Raw genomic sequence first — 15,381 nt, forward strand, 5'->3', positions numbered from 1 at the left:
TAGCATGGCGTACAAATTATACAACGTTGCTTTGACATCGAGCATGAGCATGGCTGGACTGACCTGTGCCACTTGCACAATGTACCCAGGTCCTCTATCTTGCTTCGGCCTTGGAAGTCACAATACAGTCGACGTGCTACAGACATAACCTCCTCCGAGCCTCGCGGGTTCAGAATTGATGACTCCCCGCCGGCCCTGCATACCTGATCCGACATGCTTTCAATCCTCCGTTCTCCATCCTCGGTCCATTATTCAGTATCCGTGCTTGACAACCGTCATGGATTCTTGATCACACGGTCGGTAGTGGAAGGCTCAGTCTGATCCTTCAATGTCCACAGACCAATATGTAACTCCGACTCCGACTCGCGCCGCAGCCTTTACAAACCATCGCTCTCGAACATCAGACGAGTACGGCCTCCCTCTTCCTGAGCTTAGCGGCAGTTCGTCTGAATCCCACCTCGTTCCTGCACGTCCGCTCGCCTTCCTGTTGCGGTCGGCGTAAGGCTTGCTGGCAGGGCAATCCAGCTCTAGCCCCCTCTCATCTCACTCTCTACGTGAATCAGCTTGCGCTGCTTATAACACTCCCAATGGACTGGAGGGAACATCCTTGCAGAAAATTCGATTCATCGGTGCCGCCACCAGACTGCCACCGACACCTATTTGATATTTACTTGCCGTTCGGCTGGATTAGGAAGAGGTACTTTGCCGCCGCGGCGCCGAAGCACCTTTACATCTTTCTCATCCTTCGGCTATGCTGCTGCCTCGTCTTCTCTCCACCTCTCGCCGTCGAATCCCCTTCTAGGCCAAGTCTTATTTCACAAGTGGTCTACCTTCGTCTTCCTCCCGACTACCCCAGACCATCTATTTTCGTCGCGATTGACCCGTAATTGTTGTGGTCAGGCCCTTTCTGATGTATCCTCAAATTGCGCAACTGATTAAAAGTCGAAGGGAAAGGGTGGTATTAGTGTGCTGGCCTGCAGCAAGCGTGACTGTTGCTAAAACGCTCACTCTCAAGGATAGAAAAACTGAAAAGAATGCGAAGTTATCGCATTTTGAGGCTCAAGGTGGTATCTCCATAACAGGTTCAAACGCCAGCGCCCAGTATAGGTTCCCATAAAAATCATCCGCAAGTGAAAAGGAAAATTGATTTGTCGTCACAGTGTATGTAAGTGTGGTGGTGTAAGAAATAATGATCGATGGTGGGCCTTCAACGCCTGGTATTGTCCATGTTGCCAGTGAGTTCAGCCACGCGCGCTTTGATTCGTGCCACGCGGGATTCAATTGCTGTAAACAATCAGTATGAAAGCTCGTCCAGAAATCTTCAATTTAGCACTTACTCTCCTCTCCACTAGTGTCGCCATCATCAGTGCGTGTTTCTGTCCGACTACGGGTCGTCTGCTCTTCAGATTGTCTTGCGGCTCTCTCAGCTGCGTTCTTGCGTATCTGAGCCCAGCGATCTGAGGGGTTGACCTGCTCGACGGATACAGATGGCTCTTCTTCATCTACCGAGCTCTCTTCTTGCCCTGCCGTGACTGCAGAGTATATGTTCATCGTTGGAGCGGGCATTTCTTCCGCGGGGGTGGCAAACTCGCTTCGAGTAGGTGTATCGGCTGGAACAAACGCGGGCTGGTCAAGTAATGGCCCTTGGTCGAAGGTCGAAAACTCCTTGTCAGCATGCTCTCGCTCGTTCGTATCGACGCGAGACAATTGATCATACTCCTCGTCTCTCCGCGTCCTTGGTGGCGCAGCCAGCGCTTCGGCAGGAGGCTCTGCCTGACTGGGGAGATGCGGTGTCGACCCCATCTCCACAGGAGCGCTCATGGATACAGTCGGTGGTGCCTCATTCTGAACAGCCTTTGGTGGTTTCGCCGTCGCCAAACCCATAAAATGACCTGGACTAAGAGGTGGCGATGTCGGTCCATCACCAGGTTCCGCAGGCTGGCCTTCCAATGCGCGTCTTGCAGCGGCAACTGCAGGATCCTCGTCAACGGGCGAAGCAGGCCGTTCTTCCGACTGCATGGGTTCTCGGCCCCTGGAATCCTTTGACTTGGATCGCTTGGTACCGAACAACCGACGGATGCCGCTCTTATGCTGCACTGGCGGTGGCCCGGTTGGGGTCTTGCCTCTGCTTTTTCTCTCCTCGGGTGGTTTCCCGTGTTGGTCAATAGATTTTCGCAATTTGGCATGTTGCTTGGGCGGCTGGGCTGTTTTTGCGGCTGCCTCCTGGCTGATCTCAGGTGTCGCTGGAGGCAGGGGTATCTCTGCCGCCTCGAGCGCAGGATTTATCTCGACGGGAATCTGAGCTACAACTGGAATAGGTGTTGGCTCGACCACAATGGGGGCGGCATCGCTAGCAGGGTATGCAGACTTTGGTTTTGCTCTCTCAAGTGGCTCTTCTGAATGGCTCCTCGCGGACAGAGCAGGTCGGGACTCGTTTCCAGGTGGAGCTGGCAGGTCTTTGTTTTTGCTCACCACGGAGAGAGTCGACGTAGACCTGCTAAGACCGCCCGAGGGAAGAGTCAACATTTCGCGCGATCCTTTGCCGGCCATGGAGTCGCCCAGGTACTTAGCCCGGATGGCTTTCTTGTCGTACTGACTTGCCCACTGGAGTGCCGGTGACGCCTCATCCTTAATGAGTGGTCCGATGGTGAAGATGCTGTTGGTCTTGGAAGGTATGACCATATCGGGTGCACGTCCTCTCCGAGCAGACGCGGCTTTCTCCCGTTCTTCAGCTTCCTTCTTCTTCGATAGTTCAGCTGCAGCTTGCTGGATTTTAGCTTGCTGGTCTGGTGCCAATGTGGCTCTATTGCCGCCTTCGAGGTGTGGCCCCGGGGTCAGAGGGCTCTTCTTCGTTTGCGAGCGACGTCGGGTTAAGCGTCCACGCTTTGTCGTGAAACCGAGAAACGACTTCTTCGTCTCAGCGATGTAAGCGCCGACAGCTGGTTCTGGGGCAGCTCCCTTGACTTGCTCTTCCATGACCATCCAATGACCATCTGATAGAACCGTTTCTATGAGCGCACAGCGGCCGAACACCGCCTTTCGTGAAGTCAATTCTTCAGGTGCGAGACTGCTGATCCATACCCACCAGAATGAATCATCTACAGCCATCCTGGTAATGCTTGCAAGCTCGCCAGGTTCCAAATTGGGTTGTAAGTCGAGATGTCTGCGATGCGATTGAGAACTTTGACCTCTTGCCATGGTGGAATTTATGGGCGGGAGGATCTTATCTGGAGGGAGTAGGATTGGCGCATGAGCGGTATCGCCATTCTCATTGGCAAAGCCAGACGAAAGGAAATCTGCCCACGAAGGTGTTGTCGGCCTAGCAAGATCCTGATATCCACCCGCACGAGGTGCTGTACGCAGAGGCCTGGGGTTGGCTGGCCTGGGTCCCAGCAGACCGCCATCATCATCCTCCTCTTCGTCTAGAGAACTTCCGAAACCTATATCCTCGAATCTTGACCAGGACGGATGGACCAAACTCGTAGACGTCTTGGCATTCGAGACACTGGACTGGTTTGCGGAAGATATTGCTTTGAGGACACGGCGACACTCATCTGTTAATGCCTCCACTGGGTCATCGTAGCTTGCAAATTGTTGTAGCTCACGGTCATCGTCCCTGTATTCGAAGTTCTTTGCTCGTCGCAGCAGTGCATAAGGCGTAGGAGAAACTACGTCTACAATCATGACTACTTTCGTAGTACTGTTCGATAGCAATGCGCTTTTGGGAGGATAGCTCGTAGAGTCGAGAAGTTGTTGTAATGACCGGGGTAGAGTCAAGATACCACTTGACTTCCCACCACCGGGAGACAGTGAGCGTAAATAGGCGAAGAATAGATGAGCGGTTGCATCAGCAGCACTGCATGGGGTCAGCTTTGGACAGAGATATTGCTCCTGGGAGCCTCGCACCTTGCCCATGACTTGTACCCCGTTTCAAAGCCTTTTCCACTGTCATAGTGTTCAAAGGCCCACCATCCGGCATATCTGGATAGCTTGTGGCCTCCAAGACCGTTTGCCTTGCCATGCGCAGCAGTCGCGGCAAGTAAGTCGAAAAAATCCTGGATAATCTGTCCCCGGGCGGAGGAGTCTGCACCTAGTGGGATGAATGTGCTAAAGGCGTCGCGCGCGTAACCAGAATCTAGTTGTGTCAGCACCTGTCACAGTCGCCCCAAAATAGAAACATGATTAACCTTTCTCTCCAACACGAAAGCCTTCGTAAACCTCCCAAGTAACAACACCGCCGGGTAGCCGCGCCCAACACCATTTCATCACGCTGATCAGAACCTGAGGCTTGTTAGTTCCTGCCGGGTGTAACTTGTCCGTCCATTCTTACCATGACCTCAGTCATGCGCAACTCATTCTCCAGTATCGACCCTCTGAGCGGTTCTCGATCTTGAGGTGGAAGGAAAAAGTTGCGCACGAAGGTTCTCGCCGCAGAAGGATCCGATGAGGGACGGAAGGGGAGCAGAAGGAAAGGAACGTCGAGTGCTAAGATGTTGTCAGGGGACAGTCTCTACCAATGCATCGATGGGCAGCAACGTACCTCTTGACTTGAGTTCCGCGGTACACAGGTGCAGTAATTCGGAGACCTCCTCGGGATCAACCCTCGTCCTTATCCAAGCATCGGACCATTGAGGCTTCTTGTCGGTATGACCGTTTGCGACCGGCGCAGTTGACTTTTTGACAGTCCCATCCTTGCCCTTGAAGACCTTGGAAAAGAACGGCATGGCTCAAGCGGACGACGGTTGTGAGAATTCAGACCAGTATGGTAGTGCAGGGCCTTTTCATCTGTTCGGCAGCATGCAGGGTGGTGGGAGGAAATGAGCCTGTTAAAGTTCGCACTTTGAAAATTGGTAGCAGGACTCCGGCGCGAGACTTGTTGGACAACAAACGGGAGATAGGCTGAGGCTTGCAATCCGGCAGGTTGCATATGCAGGACGCTGTCACTCAGGGGGGGTTTCGGTACGGGGCGAAAAGCGGATACAGACAGAGTTCTGGGAAATAAATGGGTTCTGAAAAGTAAATCGGAATGAAGGAGTGTCGAGAAGAGAAACCCTCGAGTTGTACAGCGCAGCGGGCTGCAAAACGAGGCGTTGACAACAAATGATTGCGTATGTAGAGAGACGAAGAAATCCTGTTGGCACGTTGAAGTGTTGGCAGTGACAAAAAAAGGCCTGGAGTCGCGACAGAGGCTCGTGTCAAGTCACGAAAAGGGTTCAGCAGTTTAGCGTCCCGGCCGTGGATTAGCAGGGGGGGCTAAGGGACAATCCGCCGGGAGTCTTGGGCTGTTTGGGCTTTGGTGCTTGGGCGTTGGTTGGCCCCCTCCACCCTTAAACAAGCTTCCGTCGGGCATGGGTGGAGAGCTCGTCCTTGCACTTTCATCCTCTCACACGAATGACACACTCTTCTTCAGCCACTGTTGATCAACGCTGCATATCCCGAACAGCAGCACGGCCAATACCCACCAGCCTGGCGACTTGATGCTTGTGGTTAGCCCGTCGGCTGTCTGCTTCAGCGCCCCGATCAGTAGAGGCCCAAAATTGGACTTAGGCCTTGTGCTGAGTGCTGAGTGCTGAGTGCTCAATGGTGGGGAATAACGGACACCATCTCCTGTTCTGCGCGACGCGAGCCTCGACTCTCGAAACACCTGCGAGCTTTAGCGACCATTGTTGCGCAAGAGGATCAATCCTTAGCGAGCATAGATGAGATGTCCGTCCGAATGATCTCATGAATGATCTCATCCAACCCCCAACTATTGTGAATGACTGTACGGAGTACCGAGTACAATAATGCGCGCTCTCTCCCTCTCTCTCGGAGTACCGCCCTTCACTTCTTGTGGGACCTTTCCCGGCTCCAGAGATTGACTTGTCCTTCCGAGCCGCAGATTGGTTCGTCCCGTCAGGGTGTCTCGACCAGTCTCGATCGAAATATAACAGTGTACGGATCGGAAGTGGGAAAGAGGACGTTATTCACACAATTATTCGCGCGGAATTTCAGACGGGACTCTGCATGACTCCTGCATCTCTTGCATTGGCGAAGGGATGATCCTTATCAAGGAATGTACGGAGTAGAATGTGAAGCACCAGGGTAATTTCATCTTCTCTGATTTTATTGGCCGTCAGTCAAAGATCAAAAATCCCCTCCCTTTATCACTAATCTGTAACTGAGATATTGTACATGCACTATCTCAGCCTTGTTACAGGGCACATCCGAAGTGACAGCGAGTCAAAATCGAAAGTCGATTCGTAGACATGTGTACCCAGTAGCCATGTGCGGCTCAGACATGACATGATCATCCTTAAATGCCCCCAAGTCCACCTGCAGAGTCATGACGTAACCAATCAACTCGCACCGCAGCAGTCAGTATCATCTTTGATCATTCAAAGCAGATGACAAGGTGACGGCTGTTCTTCACAAGTCATTACATTAGATGTTGAGACAGTATTTCGCACATTCAAGAACCACAACACTCAATTGTTGCAAAACCTTCTCGACAGCCACGGTCAAAATGGTCAAAAGCGACGAAGACGTGGTCAAGTAAGGAATAAAGCACCGGCGCCTATGCACTCCTGACGCAATACAGAGACTTCAATAGCACGGTGAACATGTCTGCAGAAGACCTCGAAAAGTGGTTGAAGGGCGATGATTCCCAGAAATCCGGCTGGTCGAAGGATGATGGCTCGGGTGAAAGCATCGGTCACGAAAGGTAACACAGATCTGGCTCGTCTCAATCTGCGAGACATTCCTCCGGCATTTGTACTTCGAGGGTGGCCGACAGCCTATTTTGCTGTGGATGCTGATACCCGCGAAGTGGCAGGAAAATCGTCGAGATCCTTAGAAAGAATCCTGAAAAGGATCCTTCCAAGTATGACAAGGATGACCTCAAGCACATGCGTAGAGTTGCTGCGTACAACAAGCGTCATTTGGCGCAGGAGGAGAAGGCGAAACAAGATACCAACAGCAACTCTTACCGATCGTTGAAGAATTGGGGCCACGATGCTCAGAAGAGTTGAAGAAGAGCATGCTATCAGACCATGATGCAAATGTTGGCTATACGCCGAAGGTAGAATTCGACTTCACCCCGTGGTACTGACATTTTAATGTCCTAATTCTCAGGTGGAAAAATAAAGTCCTTGACAATCGTAGAGCCAGCGTATTCCGGGTTAAGCATGACACAATTTAGAAAATAAGCCAGGCCCTGACGCCTCTTTTCGAGGAACTTCGGGCGGAATTTGTAGATGGCGCTCTTTGGTGGGAGCGGAGGTAGAGAAGAATTTGTTGAATGAGGAAAGGCTTTGATCAACCTGGACCTCAGCTCGTCGAATTCTGAATATCGTTTCCGAATCACCATCGGTCCGCCGTCCAAGGTCTGCACTTTGCAGTTCCAGACAACATACGATCCGATGCCCGTAGTCCCTTGTACAATGACATAGTCGTCGATGGTGATGGCCTTTGCCCACAACGCAGCTCTACTGGCTTCTCGAGACAGCGTGTGATCTTCGAGAATGATAGCAGGCGGTCGATCCGAGAACTCGCTTGAATATGAAGCATTTCTGTTGTGACGCCAGTAGGGTGGGGGAGAAAAGACAGGGCGGGCGTCTATCGAATCATCGACACGGGCTGCTTCGTTGATATCGGACCGCGTGTCGGCATCGGGTGCCGAGCTAGAGTTGTCCATGCATGTGTCGGATGCATGTGGCTTGATCATCGAGCTGGACGACTGACTGGAGATGAAACTCGGCCATGCGTGTTCCAGAAGAGTTGCTACAGCTTTTGGACGGCCTGATGACAGCTGAAGCCAAGGCCCGGCAATCGCGTCGAAGCGCTAGTCCGGTTCCGTCAAGCACGCTTTGTGGCTTTTTTTTCTCGCTCCCACGGATGGAATAACTACTATAGCCTATAGGCATTCAACAAAGCATGAAATCCCGTCCATCAGTCCGCCTACCGCCATCACATATGAAATGCAGGCTGGCATTCTCAATCTGCCTGTTTATCTGCTGAATGATTCCTGCATGAGCGAATTGGGAGTGCGGAAGGTTGGAGCACATAGCAGTCCGAGGATCTGTATCCTCCCGTCACCTTCTGTGCCTTCTGTACGGGCACCGTGCAGAGTCCCGCGTATGGATCACTGCTCTTCCGTGGAGCGGGCTTGCGTGGCATCAGTAAAAAGGCCGGGTGCTCTAGTGGCCTGAGTTGTTCCCTAAACTGAAGGTGTTCGTGAGATACCTACCGAGTCCGCACACTGTGCGAGTAACATCTCCCTCACTGAAACTGGCGTGTGGTGGCTCGTCAACGAGCCGGGTCCATCTTCATCGCTCCACCATTAAAGATCTTAGCATCAGGTATGGCATACTGCATGAGAAAGCGTGATTATGGTGGCAAGCAGTTCGCTTCTGCGCCGTGCATCTGCAAATCAGTCAGCGGCCATTCTGGGGTCTTGAATTTTAGTGGCGCGTCTAAAGTCCGGAGGCTTCGCCATTGGATGCTCAGCTTCCCACCCAAGGGCGAACTGCGCCCATGGATGAGCTTGACATATCTACGACACCTCCAGAAAATGCACGTCTGAGACAATTCAACCTCTTCCGCTGCACAGTGTGCCGCCAGTCATGCCATATGACTTTCTATCCCTCGACAACAGTGGCTGGTCTGCATCACCGCGAGTGGCGGGGACGAATCTCGCGTGAATGTCTCTCGACGCCATCCGAGGCTGGCATGCCGTCGGATCGTCCTGGTCCCCCGTGGTGACCCTTTTTTACGACGCCGGGCCCGGTATTTTCTATTTGAAGGCTTCTGTTGCTCTTCTCGTGCTTTCACTCCCCGATACTCACCGCTTACCTTTCGTTTCACAGCATATCCATCTTACAGAGATATACGTTCTTGTAATTGAACCTACAATCATTATTCTCTTCTTCAGTAGACTATTCTACCATTATCAGCACCAGCAACATCCCAACCTTTGCCGGCAACAGACACCTCGTTAACGCACCCCCTCTCAGTTCTCCTTGCAACCATGCAGTTCTTGGTCCTTGCAACAACTGTAGCTGCGTTCACCCAACTAGCAATCACGCAGACAATTGATCCGAACTCTGTACCGTTGTCTACAAGGCGTGGGTTTCTCCATCGGATCACCAGCACCGAGGTCATCGCTAACAGTATTTGCAGAGACCTGGTGCAATTCTCAGAGAGCACAATGTCCCTTGATCTGTGTCGACCAGACCAACTCGGCCGGTACCAATTCCAACGACTGTGATCCCACAGACCTTGCCTACAGTTGCATATGTGCCAACGGCCTCTCTCCCAACGCTTCGGAATACTCCCTGACCATGCCCTACTATATCTGCACGCAATACAACACCGACTGTCAAGCCAACTGTGGGAATGACAACACCTGTGCTGCTGCATGCGTTCAAAATCACCCTTGTGGTGCTACAGACCCCACCAGAGTAAATACAAGCACTATTTCTACAATGTCTGCCACATCAACCACCAATGGAGCAGCTGCCTCGACTGCTTCTGACGGAGGGGTTGTTTACACGGGCTTTGGTGGTGCATCTGCTGCTGCAACTACAGCTGGTGGTGACTCTGGAAGCTCAGCTGCCACAAGGGTCATTGTCAACATGGGTCAGCTGTACGGACTGGGGGTCCTTGTTGCAGGTATTTTTGCTGGATTCGCTCTGATGTTGTGAGAGGCGGGCCGAGCTACAGTTGGTTTGCTCTGTCGTGCACATCGTCTTTGCTGTGTTTGAGCGAGAAGTCAATGATAGCAATGTTGGCATTGGTGTGGCATTTGGAGGCGGCTTAACTACAGGATAAAAGTGTCGTCGTGCACTACTCTTGATAATATCATAATCGTAATTTGTCTGAAGGCGGAAAGATGCTGATAGGGTTGAATTTCTGGTTGCCGTGACAACAGCTCCAAACAGATGGAGATCGGACTTTAGATAATCCGATCCCTCCTGTGATTATCCACATATGCATCCATTATTGCGAGCATCGCGTCCTGGGGCAGAAGACATAACCACCCTATTCAACAACAATCACTGCACAGCAATGAGCAGACCTTCGAATATTACTACACGACTGTAACCCTCGCGATGGCGGCGTATATGTCCCCTATCCCAGCAGCCTTGGCCGTCACCTCAAGTAATCCGCGTCGGTCACAGTATCGTTCAACAACACGATCCGCAGTCAATCGTGCCCAACCTCTGCCCCTTTCGATGGCTTCAGAGACAAATCCAAGACTCTCTCGAAATATGACTGGCGATAGCTCAGACGATGAAGACCTTGCACCCATAAAATTAAGTGCAGAGGCGCAGGCCATATTAGGGGAGGATGAGCCGCAACTGGATGCAGAAAAGGAGAATCTGGAACCCGAACCTCGAGTTATAAGGACGACGAGCACTTCAAGACGTAGGAGCAAGATCTCGCCTCTTGAGATGCTCAAAGCATCTAGTCCGCCCCAGCAAAGAGACGGGAGCCCAGCACCACGAGTTGTCCGAGTAACGTCAAGTGTTAGGCCTGCGCCAGCCGCAACCCTGGGAAGAGACGGTTCCTTTATGTACCGGATTCAAGACAGATCGACTGCACTTACAAATCCAGAAACCAATGATTCTGAAACCCCTGGCCCGAGGATACGACGAGTTCGTGTAAGTGGAGGGAATCGCTTGTCAAGATCGCCTCCCACAAGGCCAGATACTGGAGACCCTCAATCTGGTCCTGCCGGCACCGAACCTCAGAGCGCCAGCAGATCGAATAGTCCAAGCAATGGGTATATACACAGCAGCCCGGACGAGGAGAACGCCATGCCGCCCTCCACAGTAGCACGTCCCCGAAGGGGGGAAGATAATGGAGCGCAAAGCACGATGCGGGTTCGAAGGATTGGAGGCGCTTTGCTGAATAGACCTGTCAGAAGAGGCATGGTCCGCCGTGCAAGCGAGGAAGACGAAATGCCTCTTGACAATCAAGATCAGGAACGAGCAGGCACTCCCGAAATGGAAGTGGGAAGGCGAGTCAGAGAGCCTCTATTGGCAGATCTGCCGGATGATATGCTGGCGCTGCAAGGCAGTCCAAAGCAGATCAAGGTAACGGATATGTCACCGAGAACCGCATCACCAGAGCCAATGAAGCAACCATCACCAAAGCTGTCATCGGCAAGGCCAGAATCCCGCCACCAGCTTCTACCTACACCACGATCTCAAGAAGTCGCGCGGTCGTCATCGAAGTCCTCCAGCTCTCGACGAGATCCCATTTTCAAAATACCGCCACTGCCTTCTACAGCGTCTGGGCCTGGTCAGGAAAATGAACCTCCACCAACATTTCGTCGCACCAAGCCTTCCCCAGCGGTCCTCGAGATCCATGAAGACCGGCCAAAGTCTGAGAAGAAACAATTAGACCATGTCTCCCCTTCTCGCCAACCGCTTGCTGCAAAGTCACATAACACACCACATCGCCCGGCACCAGCACCTCCCCCAAAAATGTCCATCCTCGACGCCGCCACCTCCAATGCTGGATCTCGCAACAAGCGATCCGTCCATTATGTACTCAACGGCAAGACATACAGGCGGCTTGACTGTATCGGGCGCGGAGGCTCCTCTCGTGTCTTTCGCATCATGGCTGAGAACTACAAGATCTTCGCTCTCAAGAGGGTCAACCTGGAGGATGCCGACATGGCTGCTATCGCAGGTTACAAAGGTGAAATTGATCTACTCAAGCGACTCGAAAATGTCGACCGTGTGATTCGCCTTTACGACTACGAAATCAACGAAGAGAAGGGGGTGCTCAACGTCATGATGGAGTTAGGCGAGAGTGATTTCAACAAAATGCTCAACGAACAGCTGAAGTCGGAGAACGCACGACTTGACATCACGTTCACGCGGCACTATTGGAAAGAAATGCTCGAGTGTGTAGCGGCAGTACACAAGTATGACATTGTTCATTCTGATCTGAAACCCGCGAATTTCCTTCTTGTCAAAGGCCAGTTGAAACTGATCGACTTTGGCATTGCGAACGCAATTGCGGACGACACGGTCAATGTCCACCGTGAAAATCAGATTGGCACGCCCAACTACATGAGTCCGGAGAGCCTGGTCGCACAGCACGCACCCGCAGGATATGGTGGTGTAGGCAAAATCCTCAAGCTCGGCAAACCGAGTGACGTATGGAGTTTGGGGTGCATACTCTACCAGATGACCTACGGCCAGCCCCCATTTGCACACATCACGAAGCAATTCGAGCGAATCATGAGCATCCCCAATCCCAAGGTCGAGATAGCGTTCCCTGGAACGGGTATTGGAGGGGCAGTGGTACCATTTGGACTGATTAAGACATTGAAACGATGCCTGACAAGGGAGCAGAGTCTACGGCCGACGGTGGAAGAACTGCTCAGTGATGGTGACCCGTTCCTCAATCCCGTGGCCATCAGTCCAGATATGCTTGGTCGTGTGATTGGAAATGTGGTGGGCTATTGTCGACGAAGGGAGGAGTCGATGCGAGCAAGGGGCGAGATCAATGCTCCCGAAGGAGTCAGCTGTCTGCCCAAGGATGAGGAAATGAAGGGCTGGCCATTGGCATTTTATGAGAAATTGAGACAGGCACAAGAAGAGGGAACAGCCTGGTGAGATGTGTATTCTCTTCGCCCGACGAGAGAGAAAGAAGAAGAGGGAAAGAGATGGAGTGATCTGATGTTCTACGATTACCTGATTTTTGGCGGGTTTGAGGTTTGGTTGGTGTGTTGCCTTTGGTTGGGACTCGCCTTCTCTTTTCTTTTTGGATTCCAGCAAATGTGTCGTTTGGCACGAAAAAGCGTGCACTGCTTAGGCGGCGAACCCCTTTGGCGCCTTGGTCTGTTGGTTCTGGGTATTTCGTTGTCGTGATGGTTTCCCTTGCTGCGTTTGAGCGTCTGCTTTTTCCTTATTTTAGTATAACTAGGTAATCTGGTATACCTACCTGACCTAACTTACATACATGTCAAAAGTCGGCCGACTGACTGACGTTGCATATTGGTCTTATTCTTCAGAAGCCATCGCTAGCGACTTTGAATTTCAAAGTAAATGGCTTTATATTCATACCTAGAGCCACTGGTTTGATCATAGTACCTAGATGTTGCATGATCATTTAGAATGTGACGTATCAATTGACTGGTAGCCACTGTATCCCTATATCTACCACCTGGGGGGCCAGGTAAGGTAGAGCAAGGCACGTTGGGTGTTGGGCCATGCTGATTCACTCTCCACGGACAGGTAACCCGGCCTTCTCGTACACTGCGTCAATGACGTCCATGATCCTCACGCTCAGATCCAGGCTCACCCAGGGGCCTCTGTAAACGTAGCCGGGACGACCGTGCTTGGAGTGACTGGTGCTGCTGGTGCTTCTGGGCCGTGCTTCGTCGTTGACAACGTCCCTGTTCTCGTTCTGCGCATTCTCGTCCTCATCCTCATTCTTCTTCCCTTCTTCTTCTCTTCTTTCTTCGACCTCACGTATCTTCCTGACAAACCCTTCAAGCTGGTACCGATACGTCGTCCACCACTCCTCGCCCACCGCTTTGCCTCCATCCTCGTGGTCCCTTTCAAGCTCCCACACGGGTCCGCCGACGTAGCATTTCTGCGGCTTGCCCTTCTTCCCCCGCGACACGATTCTGCCGGTCGCGGCGTCGCGCGTCACGGGCGTCACGACGATCGCGTGGCCCAGCCACGGCCCGGCGAAATTGGTGAATTGGATCTCGGCCCTTTCGCACTCGATCTTGACGCTGGGCGGAGGCACCCACACCCGCGGGACGAGCCCGAACAGCTTGGGCACGTAGAGGTCGCAGGCCGTGATTGCTTTTGTCTCCCATGACCCTCTATCGTCGTCGTCGTCGTCGCTGGGATCCCCTGACGAGAACGAAATGACTGTATTCATCGCGTCGTCGATGAGCTTGTCGGTTGCGTTGATCCGTGGCGTGGCTTCGAGAACCTTGAAACCCAGACCGTGGGTGCCGGTTCGCTCTGGACCTTGTTGTCCATCTTGAGCACTCTGACCCGCATTTGTACTCGTACCTGTCCTCGCACCTGTACTTGCACCACTCTCAGGAGAGGGAGGTTGAGGAAGATGATGATGATGATGATGATGATGATGAAGCGGGCCCTGTTGATCCGCATAGTAGCATGCTGCACTGTACACGTACGTCAAGTCCATCGAGCTCCCGCCACCGAGGGCGTACTGGAACCGGATGTCGTCCGGACCCAGCACGCCCGCGGGCCGCGGGCAGGAACATGGTGGGAGTCACGGACACGACCCGCCCGTACTCGCCGCCCGTCAGCATGGCTTTGACCGTGTGCGCGGCCGGGTGGAAGAGCCAGTGGAACGCCTCGAGGGCGACTTTGCCCGTGCGGTGGGCGGCGGCGGCGAGGGCGCGGGCTTCGCGCGCGTTGGACGTGACGGGCTTCTCGACCAGGACGTGCTTGCCGGCCTCGAGCGCCGCGACGGCCCATCTGTAATGCAAGCTGTTGGGCAGCGGGATGTAGACGGCGTCGATGTCCCCGTCGGCGAGAACCTCGTCGTAGGACCCGTAAGCCTTCACCGGGCCCGGGAGGCTGGCCTTGAAGGAGGCGATCTGCGCTTCGGCGCGGGACTTGTCCCGAGCCGCGATGGCGGTGATGAGCGCCGTCGGGTGCGTCGACACGGGCTCGATGATGGACAAGTAGTTGATCTCGGCGGCGCCGAGGACGCCGATGCGTAGGGGTCTGAACGGTGCATTGTCGGCGCTGGTCGCGGACGATGCGAGGGCGTCGAGCTTCTTGGTCGTCGTGGTTCGGATGATGCTGTTGACGATGTTGTTCCAGTCGTGGAAATAGAGAAGCAACTGGATTGAGATTGACAAGGAAGAGACGCCATGTCAGTTTGAGAATAATAGATAGATAGATAATTGTATGCATGGGTCCGCGCGCCGGGGGGGTAAATGGAGAGCGATGGTGGCACTGCTTGTGTTGTGAGGAGTGCAAGAATCCAAATACCCTTCATCTAGGGTACCCTTGACTACAATGCTCATATGTGTATAGTCGTAGATGGAAAGTGTCAGGTTGAATCGCTGACAGGAAATCAGTCTCAGTGCTTGACTTACCCTTCCAACCCAAGACATGATGCGGCCGGGCCTGATTCAATGCCTGTCAGGCGTCAGAGCATCAAGCATACAATACTCTGAACCAGTTCAGTTCAAAAGGCGGCGCGAGAGCGTGAGTACGAGGAGCCCATACGTGTGTTTAGTTGAATATAAGACAACTGCGTGCGGTCCAGTACAGCCTGATCCTGATAGTTGTGCTAATGGACGGATTGAGAGCGGAACGAGCACTCAGCCCCTGGTCATCCGCTCCCCCTCTCTCCCACTCATCACTCCCGCCGGGTTCCATA

The 15,381-nt window shown here is 53.0% G+C and overlaps 6 protein-coding genes across 6 annotated transcripts; 3 read left to right on the plus strand and 3 right to left on the minus strand.

Moving 5' to 3' along the window:
• Positions 1–1,207: 1,207 nt before the first annotated feature.
• Positions 1,208–4,724, minus strand: PV08_00692 (uncharacterized protein; the record flags this gene model as incomplete). Its single annotated transcript, XM_016375057.1, has 6 exons — positions 1,208–1,284; positions 1,338–3,856; positions 3,907–4,135; positions 4,188–4,287; positions 4,337–4,485; positions 4,541–4,724. 6 exons carry the CDS (start codon positions 4,722–4,724, stop codon positions 1,208–1,210), a joined length of 3,258 nt encoding a protein of 1,085 aa, XP_016240333.1.
• Positions 4,725–6,505: 1,781 nt separating this feature from the next.
• On the plus strand, positions 6,506–7,010 carry PV08_00693 (uncharacterized protein; the record flags this gene model as incomplete). Its single annotated transcript, XM_016375058.1, has 3 exons — positions 6,506–6,534; positions 6,581–6,703; positions 6,809–7,010. 3 exons carry the CDS (start codon positions 6,506–6,508, stop codon positions 7,008–7,010), a joined length of 354 nt encoding a protein of 117 aa, XP_016240334.1.
• A 92-nt stretch (positions 7,011–7,102) lies between these two features.
• On the minus strand, positions 7,103–7,675 carry PV08_00694 (uncharacterized protein; the record flags this gene model as incomplete). Its single annotated transcript, XM_016375059.1, has 1 exon — positions 7,103–7,675. The coding sequence occupies one exon, from the start codon at positions 7,673–7,675 to the stop codon at positions 7,103–7,105; it is 573 nt and encodes a 190-aa protein (XP_016240335.1).
• A 1,332-nt stretch (positions 7,676–9,007) lies between these two features.
• On the plus strand, positions 9,008–9,683 carry PV08_00695 (uncharacterized protein; the record flags this gene model as incomplete). Its single annotated transcript, XM_016375060.1, has 2 exons — positions 9,008–9,104; positions 9,160–9,683. 2 exons carry the CDS (start codon positions 9,008–9,010, stop codon positions 9,681–9,683), a joined length of 621 nt encoding a protein of 206 aa, XP_016240336.1.
• Positions 9,684–10,091: 408 nt separating this feature from the next.
• PV08_00696 (uncharacterized protein) lies at positions 10,092–12,614 on the plus strand (the record flags this gene model as incomplete). Its single annotated transcript, XM_016375061.1, has 1 exon — positions 10,092–12,614. The coding sequence occupies one exon, from the start codon at positions 10,092–10,094 to the stop codon at positions 12,612–12,614; it is 2,523 nt and encodes an 840-aa protein (XP_016240337.1).
• Positions 12,615–13,218: 604 nt separating this feature from the next.
• Positions 13,219–15,112, minus strand: PV08_00697 (uncharacterized protein; the record flags this gene model as incomplete). The annotated part of the gene is made up of 3 exons (XM_016375062.1): positions 13,219–14,118; positions 14,159–14,836; positions 15,095–15,112. The coding sequence occupies 3 exons, from the start codon at positions 15,110–15,112 to the stop codon at positions 13,219–13,221; spliced, it is 1,596 nt and encodes a 531-aa protein (XP_016240338.1).
• Between the last annotated feature and the right edge of the window lie 269 nt (positions 15,113–15,381).

Source organism: Exophiala spinifera, assembly GCF_000836115.1.
Source record: "Exophiala spinifera strain CBS 89968 unplaced genomic scaffold supercont1.1, whole genome shotgun sequence".
Lineage (NCBI taxonomy): Eukaryota > Fungi > Ascomycota > Eurotiomycetes > Chaetothyriales > Herpotrichiellaceae > Exophiala > Exophiala spinifera.